Raw genomic sequence first — 21,172 nt, forward strand, 5'->3', positions numbered from 1 at the left:
TGTCTTCTGTCTGTTTTTTATGTAAGGCCATGCATGACTTAGATTAGATGAATACACAATACAGTGAACATCTGAGAAAAGCCCTTGTCTTCTGTGAAATGTTGTTGTGTCTTCTAAATTGCTGTGGTGCGTTTCAGACGCTCAAGGTCACCCTAGTTCTGTAATAGACGGTGACTTCCTTTTTATGCCTTCATTGATTTGAGATGAAAAGCTTTTCTTTTTTAGATTCAATTGAACCACGTTTCTAACATTTTTTTAAAAACACATTGTTATTTATTCAGCTGTAGGCCTAATTGATCCATGTACTTAAAGGGGAAGACCACCCATTTTCAATATTGAACTACAGTATGTCATCTACATTATATACCTTAGACGTGTAAAAAAAAAAGTTCCCAGCCTTCTGTAGGATTGATTTGGGGGTTTGTATTGTAAAGTACACCGTGATGATGTCAATCCTAGGTAACACAGAATGGGGGGACCTTTTTCTTATTTCCACACAACTCCTCTAAGGTATATTAATGACATAGTTCAATGTTGAAAATGGGTGGTCTTCCCCCTTAAGGCTCTTTAAAATGTTTTAAAAATAAACCCTGTTGTCTCTCTCGTGCCAAATGTATTCTCCATTGTGTACAGCAGGCCAATGTTGCCCGGAAACAGCAAATTGTCAAATTTCAACACCACAATAAAGTCTAAACCAGGCTTAATCACGCATGCCTGTGTTTCTCTCCAATCACTTCTCCTTCCTTCCCATCTATCTTTCTCTACATCCCTCTTTTTTCCATCTCTCTCTCTCTCTCTCTCTCGGGATGGAGTGACTACAGTGTTGCAGGCTGAGTGGATGGATGTCGCCACATGGGAATCGTGAGGGTGGAGGAACGCTGGATTAAACACCGAACGATCCGTGAAACGCCTGGAGTCACACACACACACACACACGCACACGCACACGCACACGCGCACACACACACACACACACACACACACACACACACACACACACACACACACACACACACACACACACACACACACACACACACACACACACAAACACACAAAGGGCTTCACGTCGCAATCACTTCTGTCTCCTCAATCTATTCTTAGAAGCAAGAATATCCTCTTGCACCTTCGCGCACGCACACACACACACGCACACGCACACGCACACATCACACACACATCACACACACACGATCATGCACCCCCCCCCCCCCCCCCCCCCACACACACACACACACACACACACAGAAAGTCAATAACACTCTCTCCTTTCCTCTCCGTCTCTGTTCTTTTCCCTTCTTTCTCCCAGCATATTATATCATATCACCCCTCCCCCCCCTCCCTCGATGTCTCTGTCTCTCTGACTCCCTCTCTCACCTCCCATTCCCTTCATCAATCATCTTTTGCTTCCACAAACTTCTTTAAGGAACTCCAATTAAGCCTCAGCTCGATGTGAGGTAGCCATGGCGACAAGCGGTACATGACGTACGTGTGTGTGTGTGTGTGTGTGTGTGTGTGTGTGTGTGTGTGTGCGTGCGTGCGTGTAGAAAAGAAAGGGGAAGTGGCGTGACAAAATGGCAGTGGTAAAGTCCCTGCCCACCACCGCGGAGGTCGTGGGTTTGAATCCATCACGGTGTATTTGCGCTTTGTCGAGCGTGTCCCGTGTCTGGGGGAGCGAAGCCGGGCGGGGGAGGTTGATATCTGACGTGTCACAAGGAAGGGGAAAGTGGGACTGAGTCACTAGCGCTCTTTTCACCAAAAGGCCCTTTTAGAAATGTCAGCCCCTGCCTCTCTAACACAGTGGTTCTCAACCTTTTCAGGCCGTGACCCCCAAAATAATCATTATTTAACTGGGGACCCCCCACACTGACGAGCACTAAGAGTTGAGGCATTACATTTTGTATAACACGTTTCTATTGTGAAAATAGCAGATCTACATGCTCACAACGCCGCATGTAGATCTGCTGTTTTCACAATTTCAGCCTCTAATATTTGACAATTTGGCCAATGTTTAATTTGTCATTTTAGAGGTATTAAGACGTTCTTAAATTGTCACTGTAGAAATGTGCAGATACCCTCTAAACACTTAAACTTTATGTTGGTTTGACTTTGTTTACTGTTGAGTGAGTGTTACACATTAAGCTAATCATCTGGGGACCCTCCAAAATAATTTGGCGACCCACCTTGGGGTCCCGACCCACAGGTTGAGAACCACTGCTCTAACATTCTCTGTGCACATCCCTGAGAGAGAGAGAGAGAGAGAGAGAGAGAGAGAGAGAGAGAGCGAGAGAGAGAGAGAGAGAGAGAGAGAGAGTGTAGTGGAATCCCCCAGGATGGGACAGCAGTAATCACACAGTGGATGCTTGCTCATTCATGGCTGTTCACCATGTGTTGCATCGTGCACAGGCTGCAGCCTGTCTGCCCTCCGTCTAAACAAAAGGCCCTGTCGTCGCAGAAAAGAGAAGAGATTCACAAAAAATAAAACAAACATTAAAAAAAAGGAAAACGAAGAGAAGTTGCAGGGCTGCAAGCCCCTCTGGGGAGGCAAGGCTCAAATGAGCAGGGGAGATAACTAAAATAGCCCGCCGCGCAAAGCAATAAGAGCTCATTTAGCTTAGGAAAAAAGAAAAGTAAAATGGGTGAACATTCATTGAGGAACGTCTTGAACAAACGGGGACTTAAAGATCTCCGAACGTGAGAGGAATTGAACAACCAACGCGTACTTCAGGGGGGGAGGGGTGGGGGGCGCCAGGGAAATGGGTTGACGGAGTGCGCCCTCGAATACGCCTGACAGCGCTTCGCCTGGAACGAAGAGGGGGTGGAGGTTGGGGGTGGAGGTGGGGGTTGGAGGGGTGATTGTGGGGGGGGGTCCTTACATAGAAAAGACAAAGGCGCCCATGCAGCCTAGGGATGGGACGATATGAACATTTTATACCACGATTATTGTGACAAAATAAATCACGATTCACGATATTATCATGATAATCAAAATCCATTATCCTGGGGCGGAGCATTTGCCCAAAAATAGCAGATCTACAAGCTCACAACGCGTCACTCACAACATGACACGTTGTGAGCTTGTAGATCGGCTATTTTTTGGCAAAGATATTTGATGGAGAGTGGAAAAAAAGACTGTATCGATAAGTACCTTTCACCAATTTATAAAGGGTTTAAGTGGTACCAGATATGCAGCTCGGCAAATAAAAGGTGAATGGATCCCAGTGCATGCCGGAGGACGATATCACGATAAATTTAATCTCCACGATACGATTATCATGACTGTTTTTTATCACGATAAACGATAATATCGCGTATCGTCCCATCCCTGATGCGGCCACAATGTGATCTCTCATATAAGAAAAGTAGTTAAATATGCTTCGCCTGCCCTTAGGCAAATACTGAACGTACTGTACTGTAAGCTCAATTGCACTATTAATGTATTAATTTATGCCGTGCATTTGCTTGAATGCGTGCATGTGCATGCATGTACAATCAGTCCGTATAGCAGGGACATGCTGGGCCCCTGATTCAGCCCGGGAAAAAGAGTTGGAGAGCCCTCATTGCGCGCTATAGAGAGAGATCTCTCTCTATAGCCAATTACATTAGTTATATTTTGTCGTTGTCGGGTGGAAACCTTGTATGTCGAAAACCGTTTGTTTTGTATTTATAATTTAAAAATGATTTAAACTAGTGAAAACAGCCGATCTACAAGCACACAACGCCTCGTGTGCTTGTAGATCTTTTTCACTACTTTTGTGCAACGGCCTTGTATGATGAAGCAGGGCTTTGCTTTGTGAAAAGAAAATTACAAATTTGAAACTTGGAGATACAAGGTTTCTGCCCGACAATGACGATTTACTTTGTTGGCCGCCAAGCCCCCAAACTGGAACGAAGGCCGACATTTTATTTGTATTTTTTTTTCCTAATGGCCAGCCTGGACCGGCCGGGAATGAACCGGCCATTCGGGAGTTGTCCCGCTTTTCCTAATGGCCAGCACGTCCCTGCCGTATAGTCTATTGTGCACGACACGTGCGCTGGGCCCGTTGCACAGCACTATGCTTCCATGCTCTGGAGGGGCAGCAGCACTGCTCTGTGCAGCCAAGTGTGCTTGGTTATGGTGTTGATAGAAGGTGCAGAGACAGAGGGTGAATATCAAAAGCCTTGGCGTACAGTATACAGTGGTGGAAGAAGTACTCCCATATCTTTACTAGTAAAAGTAGCAATACCACAATATAAAGATACTCTGACACAGGTAAAAAGCCTGTGTTCAAAATGTTTCTTGAGTATAAGTAAAAACGTATTGGCATCAAAATATAATTTATGTACCAAAAGTAATAACATTTTTGACAATAGCCGATCTACAAGCTCACAAGGCGTCGCATCTCGACGGATTGTGAGCTTGGTTAATGTACAATTTCATATTAACGTTTATATCTGCAAAGTAGCTACTAACTAAAGTTTGCAAATAGTGTAATTGTAGTGTGTAAAAGTACAATATTTGCCTCTGAGATAGAGTAGAAGTAAAAGTACTGAAAACTAGAAATATTCCAGTAAAGTAAAAAACAAAAACAAAAAACTAAACATTGTACTTATAGCATAGTACTTGTACTACCTGTACTTAGTTACTTTACGCCACTGGAGACGGTGGGTGAATATCAAAAGCCTTGGAAGGCGTAAAGATGGTGTGTGGGGACCAATAATCCACCCGGGGAAGCTTTGTATACATATGTATAAAGCTATATACGCCTACTCAACATCCCCCTCACCACGTATAATGTATTCTCCTAAAATGTTTTCCTTCTTAAAACAGATAAGAGGGAATAGAAAAGATTCATCTTTTGCGCGGCAGGTGTGGTCCATGTTTCTTCCCTAGCTGTTTTAATAAGGAGTTGACGATTTTAATAGCAAAGACGGGAGATTAAACGCCTCGTTAAGAGCAATTTTCCACAGTGTAATTGTGATTATAAAGGATATCGGAGTCTGTCAGCAGCGCGGTACGCTTGGGTACACTTAGCGCTGCACTTAGCACATACCGTCGCAGTGTGAGAGCGTCGGGCGCCAGGACGGGACTGCATGACAAATTGTGCTCCCGATATGGTGTTCGCGTTTAACACGCCACCAAATGCCATTTTTCTTCTCGCTTTTCTCCCCTGGAAATTCATAGCTTATACCAGTGGCAGCTATTTAAATCCAGGCTATTTCCTTGGGCTGTGTACGGTATATGTCGTATAGGGCGCGGTCCCGGGCACGACGGAATTGCAGTGGCGTCAGTTCAGCAAAAGCAAGGGTATGGCAAAGACGGGAGTCCTCATGAAAAAGAGTCATTACATTTTGTATAACACGGTTCTATTGTGAAAATAGCAGGTCTACATGCTCACAACGCCGTTTACATGGGTTTCTACAGTTTCTTGGGCTGGATATGGCAGCCTGGAATGGTTGTTCAAGTGCAGCTAAACTTAGCGTGTTAGTAAACGTGCCACAATTAACAATAATGCATTGCACCTGTGCAGCTGACCTGCGGAACCTGGGAATATACCATGTTGTCAAGCTGGGAAGAATACAAGTGTGGAGAATATAATCATAATACCTTGTTAAAGTGAGCATTTTGTTAAATTTTGCATTTGTAGTTATTTTACTGTAATTTAACAACATAATAACCAGCGCAGATAGACAAAAAGACATTCATGGATTTATATTTAAAAGTAACTTTCATTTCCCCCCCTGGACCCAGGGTATGGCAGCTGCATACCCCTGCCATACCCAATTGACGCCCCTGCGGAATTTCAACCAGGGGTGTGGCCGTGTGTGTGCTGATGTGGGATGTAAAGAAACGTGTCCAACTGTAATCCTGCGACATGCTGCTCTCCCGCTGTAGTCTGCCTACCTGCTGCGTGGGGCCAATTTTTCGTCACGAACGTGACGCGTTGTGAGCTTGTAGATCTGCTACCACCAGCGTATCTGACACCATGCAGTGTAGAACTATAAATCAGGCTTTACACACATGCACAAGGCGCATAAATACACTCTTAACGCACACTGTACAGTAGAAACACTCGCACACCATGCATGCATGCACTCACATGACTTTCGCACACGCACACGCACACATGCACACACAGTGTCACACACAAACTGACACCCAGGCCTGCATGCATGTTTACTACAGGGGAGAAAGGGTTGTTATCCACCTATACTCTCACGCACGTCACACACAGATGTGCGCGCACACACACACACACACACACACACACACACACACACACACACACACACACACACACACACACACACACACACACACACACACACACACACACACACACACACACACACACACACACACACACACACACACACAAGTGCGTCACACACAGATGCACACAGAGAAATAGATTGCAATCCCCCAGACTGTAATCCAGCGTAGTTTAGCAAGTCAGTTACAGCCTATTACTATTTACCATACATGAGCTCAACGCTATTGGAATAGGCAGATAAGAACACACAGATGCTAAATGCGACCATAAAGCCTCACTTTACCTTGTACGAGCGAGAGCCAACCTGCTGGGCTTATCTGTGTTTATACACCACCACGTGAAGTGTGTGTGTGTGTGTGTGTGTGTGTGTGTTGTGTGTGTGTGTGTGTGTGTGTGTGTGTGTGTGTGTGTGTGCGCCCGCGCGTGTGCTTGTGTGTGCATGTGTCCCAAGGGTGTTCAGAGTTATCTGCTCAGGCCAGAAAGAGATAGAGAGGAGGGATTCAGAGAGAGAGAGAGAGAGAGAGAGAGAGAGAGAGAGAGAGAGAGAGAGAGAGAGAGAGAGAGAGAGAAAGCACAAGAGTGAAATGGAGGGAGGCAGTGAGAGGAGAGGCAGGAGACAAAGAGAAGGAGGGAGAGAGAGAGAAGCAGCCAAACGGAGTGAGAGACTGTGAGAAAGATGTGAGAAAGTAAGATAGAGAGAGAGAGAGAGAGAGAGAGAGAGAGAGAGAGAGAGAGAGAGATACATTATACGGTATGCTCATAAGGTGCGCTCACCTAGTACAAAAACACACACAAAAAACACACACTCTGGCCACTTTTACCTAAAAAACAAGGCCAAACACTAATCATCATCCACCACTGAACAGGTAACATCATCAGGACAAAAATCCACTCGTCCTAGACAATTCGCCCTCCTGGCTCCCAAAACTGTGGAATAAACTCCCTGTCGCACTTAAAACATATGAATAGATCAAGAACAAATGTATAGATGTATCAGCTTGCTTATTGTTTTAAGCAAGCTAAGTAAGCCTTACTTATTGTAAATCGCTCTGGATTAAGAGCGTCTGCTAAATGCCTAAATTGTAAATTGTAATCATCGCAGCATCACTGTTGAGCAAAAAAACATCCAGGCTTTTCATTGCTTTGTGAAATTTAAAGTCAACTCAAACGCTTGCCCTTACCACTTAAATAAATACACTGACTAGTGATTACATCCTGAATCACTCCTCTGTGTATCTTGTTTCACCTTTTGAGAGAGAGAGAGAGAGAGAGAGAGAGAGAGAGAGAGAGAGAAAGAGAGAGAGAGAGAGAGAGAGAGAGAGAGAGAGAGAGAGAGAGAGAGAGAGAGAGAATGGAGGCGTATAACGACATGGTTAGTATGTCACACTCAGGATTGATCTCGCACACGTGCGCACGCACACACACACACACACACACACACACACACACACACACACACACACACACACACACACACACACACACACACACACACACACACACACACACACACACACACACACACACACACACACACACACACACACAGCATAAATACGGTATACTGTAGTACACACATCTAAACCATGGAGAGTGAAGACACAAATAGAATTACATGGAACATGTTTATTATCCAGAATCAAACTAGCATGAATTCCTACATGAAAGAATTCCACTTATTCAATTGGAAAGAAACCTTGAACCTTGGCACGCATACACTCACTCACACACGCACGCACACACGCACGCACGCACCGCAAGCACGCACACACGCACGCACCATCTCTCCCCCTTTATCTCCAGAGCAACAGTCAGAGCCTTTACCCGTAATTGGCTGACAGGAGGTAATACTGATTAACCTCACATGCTACCATGTGTCCAGTACTAGACAGCCTTGGACCGTCCATATAGATTCCACTTCAGCTGAAGACCATAGCATCTCTGTTGGGTGGAAAATCCTGAAAAGGATTCAAATTAAAAAACAGCTGAAGTAGCGAATCAACAGAGCTTGTTGATCTGCTGCTATTGATGTTTTAGTGTGACGCTGTAGTATGAAGTTGGGCATTCATTTACGTGGGGGAAAAACAGTTTGAATATGGAGATAAGAGGTTTCTGCCCGACAGCGACAAATACGCCCTAAAGTACTGGTTGCCAAGCTCTGGGTCACATTTGTATGGGTCCCTTAATTTTTGGTTTCCTACATTTAGTTTTCATGAAAAAAAGGCAATGATATTTCAAAGTAATTTCATTAATAAATAAAATCAAATCTAAGAAATTACATAAATTTGAAAACAAAGGCTTAAGAAGTAGTGAACATAGCAGATCTACAAGCTTGTAGATTTGAAGCGACGTGTTAGTTTATGCAGGGCACAGGAGTCGTCGTGCCCAGATGTAGTCACCTGTCAGACAGCTCTGTTCTCATTCCTCATATCTCATATCTGCTGGTCATAACGTCTAGTTGGCTAGTGTATGGAACTCCAACCTCCCCCGACAAACCAAACTCAGCTTCTTCTATGCAACGGTAGAATCTATTCTCTTATATGGCAGTGAATGCTGGACCCTGAAACCAACTTTGCAGAAGTCTCTAGGCGGGTGCTACACCAGAATGTTACGTGTAGTGCTCAACATCAGCAAGGGTACACATGTTACAAACAAGAATCTGTATGCTGGAATATTAAGGGTGAGCGATAAAATAGCAGCCAGGAGAATGAGACCTTGCCAAAGACACCAGGAGCTGCCAGCCAGCAAACTGGTGCTGTGGGAATCAATACATGGGCACCGTCACGAGGACGTCCCACACTAACATACGTGGATATACTCAAGAAAGACGCAGGAGCGCAAAGCACCAACGAGCTGGCCGGATGTATGGAGAACCGGGATGACTGGAAGCGACGATGGAAGGCTCGTCTGAGGTCGACCTAGAGATAACGTCACATGACTACCATACTCCGATCAAGGCTCTCAATCAAATACGGCTTGCTTTCTCTACCTATGCTTGGTTTCCGAAGATTCGCAACATTTTGCTGCCAGCTGCCTCCTCCACCCCAGCCTCCACCTTTCATGGTCAGTCTGGCTAAACTCAAATACTTGTGATTGTCAGATTAAGTTAAATGTCAATGTATTGTTAAGCTCAAATACTGTGATTTTGACTGACAAAGTTACATGTCAATGTATTTCTATGTTCTGCTATTGTACACCTATGGGGGTATTGCTTTGCGTTCCCTGGTTTTGCTTAGCATGCTCAAAAAGCATGCACAAAATCCAGGGAACATCTCCGAACGCGGAGCCCTTTAACGCCAAGATTAACTGTATTCAAATTTACTTAGACGTGAGTGTTCCTGACTACTGCTGTTTTCACTAGTTTTGGTCCCAGGCAAACGTCTAATATCTCTTTTGGGTCTCGAGCTAAAACGTTTGGGAACCACTGCCCTAAAGTAAAGTAATTTTCATTTAAAACGATATTTGATCTCTGTGACTCCAGTCTGCGCTGTAACATCCTCTGGTTAATCTAACTGAGAGAGAGCACAAATGGAACCAAATGGAACCCGTAAAATGAAGGCCAATTCATGCTTTGAGCGACAAGTGTCGACAGACGTGCCTTCACAAAACGTACTGTACTGTATGCATAGACAGCAAAAAGAACAGCCAAGTACGTACTGTAAACACACACATGCACAAACACATAATGCATGCATATGATTCAAGGACGTTTTTAATTACAGAAACTACTCTCCCTGCCAAAACACATTGGCAACTCTTTTAATGGTTAAAATAGGCACAGATGGTATAAGGGAGGATTGTCCAAAACCCAGGCCACACACAACCACCCACACACACACACACACCACTCACTCACGCGCATGCACGCACGCACGCACGCACGCACGCACGCACGCACGCACGCACGCACGCACACACACACACACACACACACACACACACACACACACACACACACACACACACACACACACACACACACACACACACACACACACACACACACACACACACACACACACACACACACACACACACACACACAGACACAAGAGAGCTTCAACAACGTCACATAAACACAAACAATAGTATTTGGCAAACGCAGTGTTCTTTTATCTTGCGAAAACAGCTGTTCCACTTTCTACACTCAGTCAAATGTTTCATAGCACGCACAGTCGCACACGCACGCACGCACGCACGGCACGCACACACGCACACACGCACGCACGAGCGCAGTCAAATACTCAGTGTTAATTTATCCATGTGTAACTCACAGAGTGCACAAACAATGTACCAGAGAGAAATGTTAAGTTAACACTTCTCTCTGAGAGCACAGAGACACATTCACACCACCCCGCCCACACACAAACATTTCAATATTTGATTTGAATCCAGTACCAATTTCATTAATGTCTCCGCCGGCCGTCTGTCTATGGACAGCTATAATCTCTGGCACCGTTGGACCGATGGCTGTGAAACTGTGCCCACACACTCCCTGGAGGCAAAATCTTCCACATCGACCTGTTATAGCGCCACCAGGAGGCTGATTTTTGATTGGCAAAATAAAGATAAAGTTTGGGTGGTAGATAGTTTGGGGGGTAGATATCCACAAAAACATGCATGCAGTAATCCTGGTCTCAATAATGCCTCCCCCTAGCCAGCCGGGGCGCCTGATGGAGGGGAAAGGAACTGGTTGGAATAACGTGTTCCTTCCATGCGCTACGTCCATACCGGGGAAATCTCCCCTGTCAGGTGAAAAGAAACAACTTGGACTACTCATGCATTGAAGGAAGCATATGGTCAGTCCGTTGTCTCCCCAGGCGCGGCAGAGGGAGAGCAGAGCCCAGGATTACATAGTTTAGGAAATTGGCACTGGGTGAAAAAATGGTTGCCCATAAGTCCGAAGGTTCATTAGTCCGAAAGTTCATTTGTCCAAATTTTAGGGTTACTGAGGTTAGGGTTAGGGTTAGGGTTAGAGTTAGGCATAGTATTCTTAACTAATTCGGACTAATGAACCTTCGGACCAATGCCATGGCACCACAAAATCGTGGGATAAAAATTATATATATATATATATATATAAATTAAAAAAAAAGAAATAAAACTCAATCATGACCGCAGCATCCGATTGCTGTGAAACCTTTCAAAAATTGTCAGGAGACCCTGTCTAGGGCCGCTGTCAACTGGTGAGCTGAAAGTCATTCTCTGTGATGAGATACTATACACCGGCCTAATGCAAAGCCAACCCTGGGGCTTTGATCAGTTTTATGAGCCCGCAACCGAAAGTAAACATGTAATTCCACCCAGGGTATATAGAGCCTATCTGTCACAGTGTTTCGACACAATAGACAGCACCTTTATTTTATCCGGACAAGGCAGAACAGTCCGTTTGCACAGGTCTTATTTTACATCTGCCAAATTGAATGGCGTCATATACAACAGTGGTTCTGAGGGGGGGGGGGGGGGGGGGGGTCCCAGATAACAGTGAAGTGACACTTTTAATAGCCTACTTTTGAGATACCTAAAAAAAGAAGCGTGAAAAGTAATCAAAAACTATTGGCTACTATAAAAAACGATCGACAAGCTCTGCTATTTTGACAATATTCATCTGTGAAACCGAGTGGAACAATATATGCCTCAACTCCTACAATTCCAAGTGCTTGTCAGGGTGGGGGGTGTGGGGGGTTCCCTAGTTCAAATATGATTATTTGGTGGGGGGTCACAGCCTGAAAAGGTACCACCGGCGATATACAGTAGAAGCTCTCTACAATAACATACATAGTTTCAACATACGATGACAGCACACAGACATTTTCATCAGTTGTGTGAAAAAAAAAGTCCCCCCCCTTCTGTGTTACCTAGAACTGGAGGATTGATTTTGGCCTTTGTATTGTAAAGTACACCGGTGTGATGTCATCTCGGTACCAAAAGTACAAAAAAAAAGTACCAAAAGTAAAAAGTATTCATTACGCAAGAATGTCCCATTTCACAAGTTTTCAAATGTACTGTATACAATTTTGAAAATAGCCGATCTACAAGCTCACAATGCGTCACATTGAGCCGTGAGCGGCTATTTTCAAATGGTCGAAATGTATAGGGACAAATGTGGTTAACTAATGTACGTATCGTTTATAATTATAATCAAAATCTACAAAGTAACTGGTAACTAAAGATTTCAAATAATTGTAGTGGAGTAAAAGTAAAATATTTTTTTTTAGTACAGTACAGTACTTCAGTAAATGTACTTAGTTACTTTCCACCACTGATCATCACTGAATTCCAGTTTCCTTAACAAGCCACTTTCTAAAGACGTGCAATGTCTGTTTTAACTCGATGTCTGTTTTAACTCGTGGTGGATCTCAATTAGTTTTATATCAATGAGAGTTTAGAGCAACATTGCAGCACCAGACGCATTGATCCCCTGAAGTGCCCTGTCAATTCTGGACTTTTTCAGCTTCTCAAACCTTTTTATTTCTCAGTCTCTTTCTTTTTTGACATTCACTACACATAGCTGCTGTTACCGGGTGAATAGTTCAGCGGGGCCAAATCAGACTCAACAGATCAGACACCATGATTGCTGCTTGCGGGCCATCAAGGAGCTTTGGGGGCCGGTGTCAGAGCCCTGTTAGCCTGTGTGTTGCTGAAATATGGGCCTGCCCTCAGGTAGGGTGAGACGGCCAATGGAAGATGGAGAGAGAGAGAGAGAGAGGGGGAGGGGGGAGTGGGAAAAGTAGGGTTGAAAGATTAAATCAGATTGAAAGGGAGAGAGACAAAAGGGAGGGAGATGGAGGAGGAGAGACAAGAGCTAGAGTTGGAGTGGAAAGACAGACACACAATTAAATCCCAGCGAAACTTTGGGTCACTTAGATACTTTTCAATCAGTCCCTCCACAGTACCCACTCTGACTGACTGACTGACTGACTGACTGACTGACTGACTGACTGCCTTACTAACTGACTGACTGACTGACTGACTGACTGACTGACTGACTGACTGACTGACAGAATCAATGGCTGGCCAGTGGCCATCTACCTCTTTGACTGACTGCTCTCCCCTGCCTGCCCTGGACGGTTGTGTGGACTAATTGGCGTGCTGAATAAAACATGAATCTACTTTAGAAAAGGTGTTGTACTTTTCTCAAACCGTCTCTCTCTCTCTCAGGGATTTCAGGAACGACTTGTTCTTTTTTCAAAGGTCCATCGTTCATCTTAATCACCCGCAGTAAAAATCCAGAGTGTTCATTTAACTACTCTTGAGGGAAATATAGGTTATACTGTATATGATATATAATGTGTGCATACAGTATATGTGTGTGTCTGTGTGTGTGTGTATACGGTATTACAGTGTATGTAGAGGTGATTAAGTAAATGTTAAATCAGTTATTAACGTAGGTTAATAATGTATTAACTGAGGACAAAACATTCTATTTCTATAAATATGCTCACAAGATAATTGGTGTGTCACTTTGCGCTGTCAAACCCACGGCAAACAGTGTGGCAGGTAAGAGAACTTAAGATTCAAAAGCAGAATCGACGACATAAATAATAAACAAAACAAAAAAAACGAAGAGTGTGGGTGGGGAGTCAGTCACATGAAGAGAAAAACACTAGACTGCATAATAAGAGTAAATAAATGGCGACAGTGGCTGTGTCAAAGACAGCAATGAAGTGTACGTGTGAGTGAGCGTGTAGGCTTGGGGGAGAGCATAAAAGAATGATGCTGGTAGATATGTTCTAGTTATGTCAGTTTTAATTGGTACTTATAGCAGGTCTTGTTCATTTGTTTGTTTGTTTTTATGCATGCCATCCACCAGGTTGAATTTAATTTGTGTACTTTTATACTTTTTCTTTTTATAATTTTTGGAATTATTTAGTTTCCTATAATGAAAGTCAATAGCTTAGATCAGACTGAATCCTTACCAAGAATCATAAGGGCTTTGCACACAGGACCGTTTTTTCCGTTTGCTGCATGATTAAAACGCATTGGATTTGGTGTGCAAGGCTGTGCGGAATCCACACTGCGGATCCGAAAAGGAGTCATAAAAGGAGTCAATGAGTTTTTACCGCATGCGACAAGACGCATGAATTGAACTGGGTTCGATCGGGAAAAAAACGCACAGCCACAGCCACCTGCCGCATGGCAAATTCGGAGCCGGTGTGCATACGGTCATAGAGAATAGTTTTTTTCTTTAAAAAAATGAAATAGTCAATTTTTTTCCGTGCGAAAAAAACACGTCTGTGTGCAAAGCTCTTTAAGGTGTTAAACCTCTGCTCCTCCCACTGAGAGGCACAGGGGGGGACAGAGGAGAGAGCGCTTGTTTTTTGTTCATGTGATAATAACCTATTCTGTACACACCACGGTTCGATAACTTGGATGGCGTGCTCGACGACGCGGGCACTCGTTTGTCAAGCAGCTCACTCTGCTATGCATCACGGGTCTCCAGGCCTCACTGTCTGCGCACCTGCCTTGCCGTCACGTCTTTTCAAAAGTCAACATGCGAAACACTGCCGAGCTCAGCGTGTTTTTTCTTTTTTTAGTGCTAATTTCCTGTGACACTTCTCCAGTGTACTTAATACCCACGTTTCTTGACTGGGGGAGTCTGACACTGACAGGCACCACTTTAATTGAAGATGAATGTTTAGTTAATGTATTGTGTTCCATCTTCAAGGTCAATGCATAATTAGGTTAAAGTGTCTTGTAGCATGAAGCTCATCCGTTTGGGACCCCCCCACCCCCACCCCAGCAACACAATATAATCATCGGTTTTAGTTTATCCATTTGTAACTCTGAGAGTCTACAAAATGTTTCGGGTCCATTTGGTCACATTTGTAAACTCTCAGAACTAACCACACAAATTCCAACATCCCCTATTCTGTGGGAACACGGCAGAAATAGTGCGAGCTTGTAGATCTGCAATTTCTGACTTAGGTCCGAGTAGAGGGTTTAAGTCCTTCGATTAACACTCAGGATTTGACTGTGCATTTGCATTGAATTTCATTCTGGAGTTCAGTGTGCCTTAAATAATGCACTGTAAAAAATAAAATGTGTGCTTATTAGTAAGACCAATAAAAGGCTAATTACCATCACAGAGTGCTACAAAATAAAATATGCGATGAGAGGACTCCACCCGAGAGAGCTTTTTACTCTGCCCGCCTTTGACAGAAGATACAGATACACTCTCTCTATGTACAGTAATAGGCCTGTTAATGAATTCTTTGATGTAGGGTTTAAAAATGAAACAACCGATTTAATGAATGAGGTCAAGTCCTACTTAGGAATTATGGTTGATAAGAATTTCAAATTCAATAGACAGGTAAAGCACATTAGTAAGAAGGAGGCCTGTTTTCATTGTGTCAACTACTGCACACGCATGCATGCAATCCATGCGACTTAACACATGCCATTGTTTTGAAAATTCTATGTGATGTCAGTGATGTCAGCATGCAGACAGACAGTCAGATGGCGGACGGCGGACGGACGTACAGACATTCATTAAATTAATAGTTAGATATAATCTTATATATCATAATCATAATTATATATACATAATTATATTTAGGCTTCGATTATCGATTATGTCAAGTTGCTGCATTGAATTGAATTGAACTGAATTGCGAGGCATTGCTAAAACAAACCCAGTGTAGAACAGCACCATAGCACACATCTGGGCAGGGTGTAAAACAGCACCATAGCGCACATCTGGGCAGGGTGTAACACAGCAGCGTGGCACACATCTGGGTAGGTGACACCATGACAAGATGCTCATGACACTCATTAGCACCGCGGAGCAGGATAGATGCAGCCACATGTAAAAAACAACACCATCCATCAAGTGTGGAAGGGAGAGAGAAACAGACTCCAACAACCACAGCAGCAGCAACCAGCAGCTCAGTGGCCTTGTGGTCAGAGTGCCCGCCCTGACACTGAGAGGTCCATGTCCGCTGAGTCACACCAAAGACTATGCAATAGGGACCCAGTGTCTCCCTGCTTGGCACTTAGCTTAGAGTGCCTGGGACACACTAGTAGAGGCATGTCCAGGGGGTGAAATTGTACATCAAGCTGCCTCACACTACTCAGAAACAGGAGATAGGCTCCTGAGTCCTGACCTATGGGCCACATGGTGTGGGAATAGATGGTTCCCAAGGCTGCTTACTTACAACAGCAACAACAAACAGCAGACTACAAATGGCCAGATGGGCTGCAGTATACCCAGGTTGTCCATACAAGTGGCTTTCGAAGTGTAGGCCAATTTGAATACGATAAAGAAAACATTATAATTATTGTCAAGACGGCACGTTGCGTTGAGCCTCCATTTTGCAATAGGAGGGCCGTGGTCAGAGGCTATGGCTACATTAGGTGTCCTTTGGCGTGAAAAGGTTTTGGGAAGCCCTGGTCCTAGTCTCGCATAGCCAGACAACTATTCCACAATCTCCGAATGCTATACAGAGTCTGAAACTACAGCTCCTGAACGGCGAGTAATGGAAGCTGGCATTTCCGTTCATGAAAATATATTTTAAAATGTCATTTCTGCTAAGCAGCAAGCTAAATATGCTTAGATGATTTTTATTTATATAATGGTATGTGCGCGATGTGAGACGGAAACGGAAGTGAGGAGGAGGCTTCACTTCCGCTTTAACAGGTTACACATCGTTCTTCTTCTGCTACCCCAGACTGTATGGCGGGAGCATTTGCAAATCGCGTTAGGCAACAGTCTGGCCACGCGAGACTATCTTGGTCCAGACAACCCTGAAGCCGGCTGAAGAAGATCATCACCCCCATCACAGAGCTTACAGTCCCATGGGGATAAAGAGTGCGACTGAGCCTCTGAAGGATAGAACCCAAAATAGCAGGACCTCTTGGTATGACTGCAGGGGGAAAGGATGGCAGGCATGGCGGTTCCCAGAAGAGGATTCCCGGCCTCTAGTCAGTGTGGAGAATGATCACAGCCATTGGAATGACAGAGGAGGAGGAGGAGGAGAGAGGCCTGCAGCTCACAGGATGGAGGCGGGACCATAAAGAGCCTCTTGCTGCTTATGGAGCAATGAGAGAGAGAGAGGAGCAGTGGGTAAAACTATCAATACTGCAATGTAGAAATACTCTGTTACAAGTCCAGCATCAAATGTACATCAAAATGTACTTAAAGTGCCAAAAGTAGAAAATGTTTGAAAATAGCAGATCTACAAGCTCACAACCAGCTATTTTCAAATAGCCATGGTATACAATAGGGCTACAGTGTTTAATGTTGTTTTATAATATTATAATGTATATCTTCAAAGTAACTAGTAACTGAAAGTTTGCAAATAAATGTAGTGCAAGTACAATTTTTGGATCCGAGATGTAGTGGACTAGAAGTAAAAGTATTGGAAATTGGAAATGCTGAAGCAAAGTACAAATACCTCAAAATTGTTCTTGAGTACAGTGCTTGAGAAAATGTACTTAGTTACATTACATCACTGGAGAGGAGCTACAGTAAGGCAGAAACCAGGAGGAGGAGACAGTCAGTGATTTGGCCACATCTGCGCCAACAGGAGGGTATTACCAGTGGCGGGAAAAGTATCGAAAGTATCAAATTGTTTACTTAGAAATCAAAATCTACAAAGTAACTAGTACCTAAAGTTTGCAAATAATTGTAGTAAAAGTACAATATTTGTCTCTGAGATGTAGGGGAGTAGAGGTAAAAGTATATACATTTGGAAATACTTGAGTAAATGTACTTTCCACCAATGGGCGTTACCATTCTTGGTCGAAACACCCGATGAACGATGGATAACGTCTGACGACATCCAACTCCTCCCGGCCCACGACTTCATTCACCAAAGTCGAATGAAGGACAAGCATCTCTATGGATGTAATCATATTCAGATGTGTCACCAAAGGCCACCAAACAAATCACTGAAGGAACAGGACTAAGCTACAGTTTAGAATGCTGATGTCATAATGCAACGTGCGCAGTGCATACAGATCGATGCCCCAAACACTTAGATCCAATAAGTAAACCAGACACTCCTAAACCGTTTAAACCCCTTTCCGAAGGCCAGTACCGTCAGAAAAGAGCTAAGAGTCGTGATAAGACTAACAGTGGCTGGTTTTAGAATGTTGCAGAGGAAAACTGCAGTCATGACGACTGCCCTATCTTAGAACGGCTAAAGTCTGTGGATGAACGGTGAACGCGAAACCATGGTTTCCATGGTGCTGAACTCCAAAGCGACTGTGCTAACACGTCAGGCATGGGTCACACAGGGTGCACGCACACAGGTGATGCTGCCATTAGTCTAAATCAAATCTTCCCTATAGCTCTGAATGGACAAATCAAACCAATGCCTGGTTTTCCAAACACACACACACACACACACACACACACACACACACACACACACACACACACACACACACACACACACACACACACACACACACACACACACACACACACACACACATTAAAGAATAAGCGAAAGGGCACTGCAGCCACAATGGCCTCAGGACTCGTAAAAATTATAAAGGCATCAGAGCCTAAATAGCAGGGCAGTGACATTAGCAGTGAAATTGATGCTCTGTGTCTGAGTGTCGGCGGTTTCATTCGGTGCCAAACAAAGAAGGAGCTTCAAACCTGGTGTTCTCTGCCTACCTGGGTTTCTATAGCCGTACCTCTGTGTGTGGGCTTAGAAACAGTAGCGTCAAGGTGTTTTATTATAACATGTACAATACAGCCGCGGCAACGCTACAGGCAGTGGCCTACTTGTGCTACGGGATTCCTCAACATAAAAACTCGGTCGCATAATTCACAAATATAGATCGAGAACACGAAGAGGTTCAGAACATTGCGTTTATGAAATATAATTCGACTGCATGAATATTATATATATATTTGATCTTGGCATTTGGGTTCTGCTATATACATTACTCCCAGCTCAGCACATTAGAAGACAGCCATTGAAGATAGCAGGGAGATATAATACATATGTATACATCTAATGTATAGCAAACCCACCCCAGGGGAAAACAGAGCCCTTCGAGAGAGCAGAGCCTACTCTGCTGGGGTCATGGTGGGATCAAACAAAGATACAATCAGTGGCACCGACAGCAAGAGGAAGGAAGTACAATGAATGAATGAGGTGGGCTTAAATAAAGCGCCAATTTAGTCAGCTGCTTGATATATTGCATACGGTACATCGCACACAGAGCTAGCTGCACGTGCGTAAACCTCTCCAGTGTACCTGACTGCACTAGCTCGAAGAATTTTAATAGATAACATAGTAGCAGCAACTGGCATACCAGTACACACAGATAATAATAATATTAATAACTATAATGAAAAAGCTTATCTGTAAAGCACTTCTCCTGACATGAAATGCAGCTCAAGGTGCTTTACACAGCAAAAAAAAAGCAACAGCTGGAATAATAATGAAAAATAGATTGATATCCGGTCTGACATCTACAGTACAAGCTACTCTGTAGCACATGCTTGTTTTTTAGCGCTCTGTCGACTCGAACTACCGCTGTTGACTATGCAGTGTGTTTGTGTGACTGTGAGGGTGTGTGTGTTTGTGTGTTTGTGATAATGTGCCCTCTAAACATTAGCAGAATTCTGTGTCACTGCACTCAGGAGGGAGCCTGCTGAGTCGTGAGAGTATCATGTCTCCCTGGAGTCCACTTTACAGCAGACCTGTCCTCTCCTCTCAGCTCCACTCTCCTCCACTCAACCCCTCTCACCACCTCTCTCCTCTCCTCTCCTCTCTAATCCTCCTCTTCTACTCTCCAATGGCGTAAGACAGTGGTTCTCAAACTTGGGGTCGGGACCCCAAGTGGGGCCCCCAAATTATTTTGTGGGGTCCCCAGATGATTAGCTTAATGTAAAAAAATAATAAAAATGTCTCGCTCAATGGTAAACAAACCAACATAAGTGTATAGTCTGTATACAGGCTATCTGCACATTTTTAAAGTGACAATTTAAGGATTTTCAAGGCCGCTTTGATACCAAACAGGCCAAACTGTCAAATATTAAGTAAGCAAGAGGCGAACATTGTGAAAATAGCAGATCTACATGCTCACAACGCCTCGCATTGCGAAGTGTTGTGAGCATGTAGATCTGCTATTTTCACACTATTTATCTGTGGAAGCGAGTCACATTAAATGTAATACCTACAATTCCAAGGGCTTGTCGGGGTGGGGGTCCCCAGTTCATATATGTTTATTTTGGGGGTCACAGCCTAAAAAGATTTGAGAATCCCTGGATAAGAAGTAGCCGAAAGTAAAGGGCCTGTATTCAAAATGTTACTTGAGTACAAGGCAGCGCACATGCACTTACTGTAATTACGTTATCGTCACTGTCAGACATGTCCAAAACTTTAAGGAAATGGCAGTGACAACCCCCCCCCCCCCCACACACACACACACACACACACACACGCGGAGGCAGTGGCACTATTCTACTGTATCTATCTATTCTATCTATCTACACGCTGAAATATGAGGACACAAGGTCTCTGCCCGACAGCAACAACATATTGCTTTCATACTTCTTCATTCTCTTTCTCTCTCCTGTTCTCCCTCTCAGACCTTGAATAGTTGTCTTTATCGAGCCGTGTACGGTTGGCCAAGTTCTCTCCCTGACCTGAGTGGAGCGCGCACACGCACCTCCTCGAGGTCTCCTCCGCACACCGCTGCTTTTTCTTCCCAGCCCACACGCTCTCAGGCTGCATAAAAAAGTCATAAGAAAAAGCAAAGACAAGCAAATGGAAGAAGTGTTATGTGTGGAGTCAGGGTTGCTACCTGACGAGGAGAGAGAGCGCCTTAGGGGTACGCTGTCAGCATCACTCTGAGTCTCAGTGGCCGCAGCTTGTATTACCTTGCTTTTTTTTCTCCCCCTCCTTGCTTTTTAGCGTAGCTCGACGCGTTTCGAGGCAGCCCGACTTAAG

At 44.1% G+C, this 21,172-nt stretch overlaps 1 protein-coding gene across 1 annotated transcript in view; it reads left to right on the top strand.

Moving 5' to 3' along the window:
- The window catches only part of LOC308293020 (uncharacterized protein), a gene marked incomplete at its 3' end in the record, with an annotated part of 38,355 nt that extends 18,331 nt beyond the window's left edge, over positions 1–20,024 (top strand). The window contains exon 4 of the mRNA XM_080735450.1: positions 19,839–20,024. Coding sequence (XP_080591576.1) covers positions 19,839–20,024 — 186 coding nt within the window. The remainder of the gene's footprint in view (positions 1–19,838) is intronic.
- Between the last annotated feature and the right edge of the window lie 1,148 nt (positions 20,025–21,172).

This window comes from Nannobrachium achirus (assembly GCF_963921795.1).
Source record: "Nannobrachium achirus genome assembly, chromosome: 10".
Lineage (NCBI taxonomy): Eukaryota > Metazoa > Chordata > Actinopteri > Myctophiformes > Myctophidae > Nannobrachium > Nannobrachium achirus.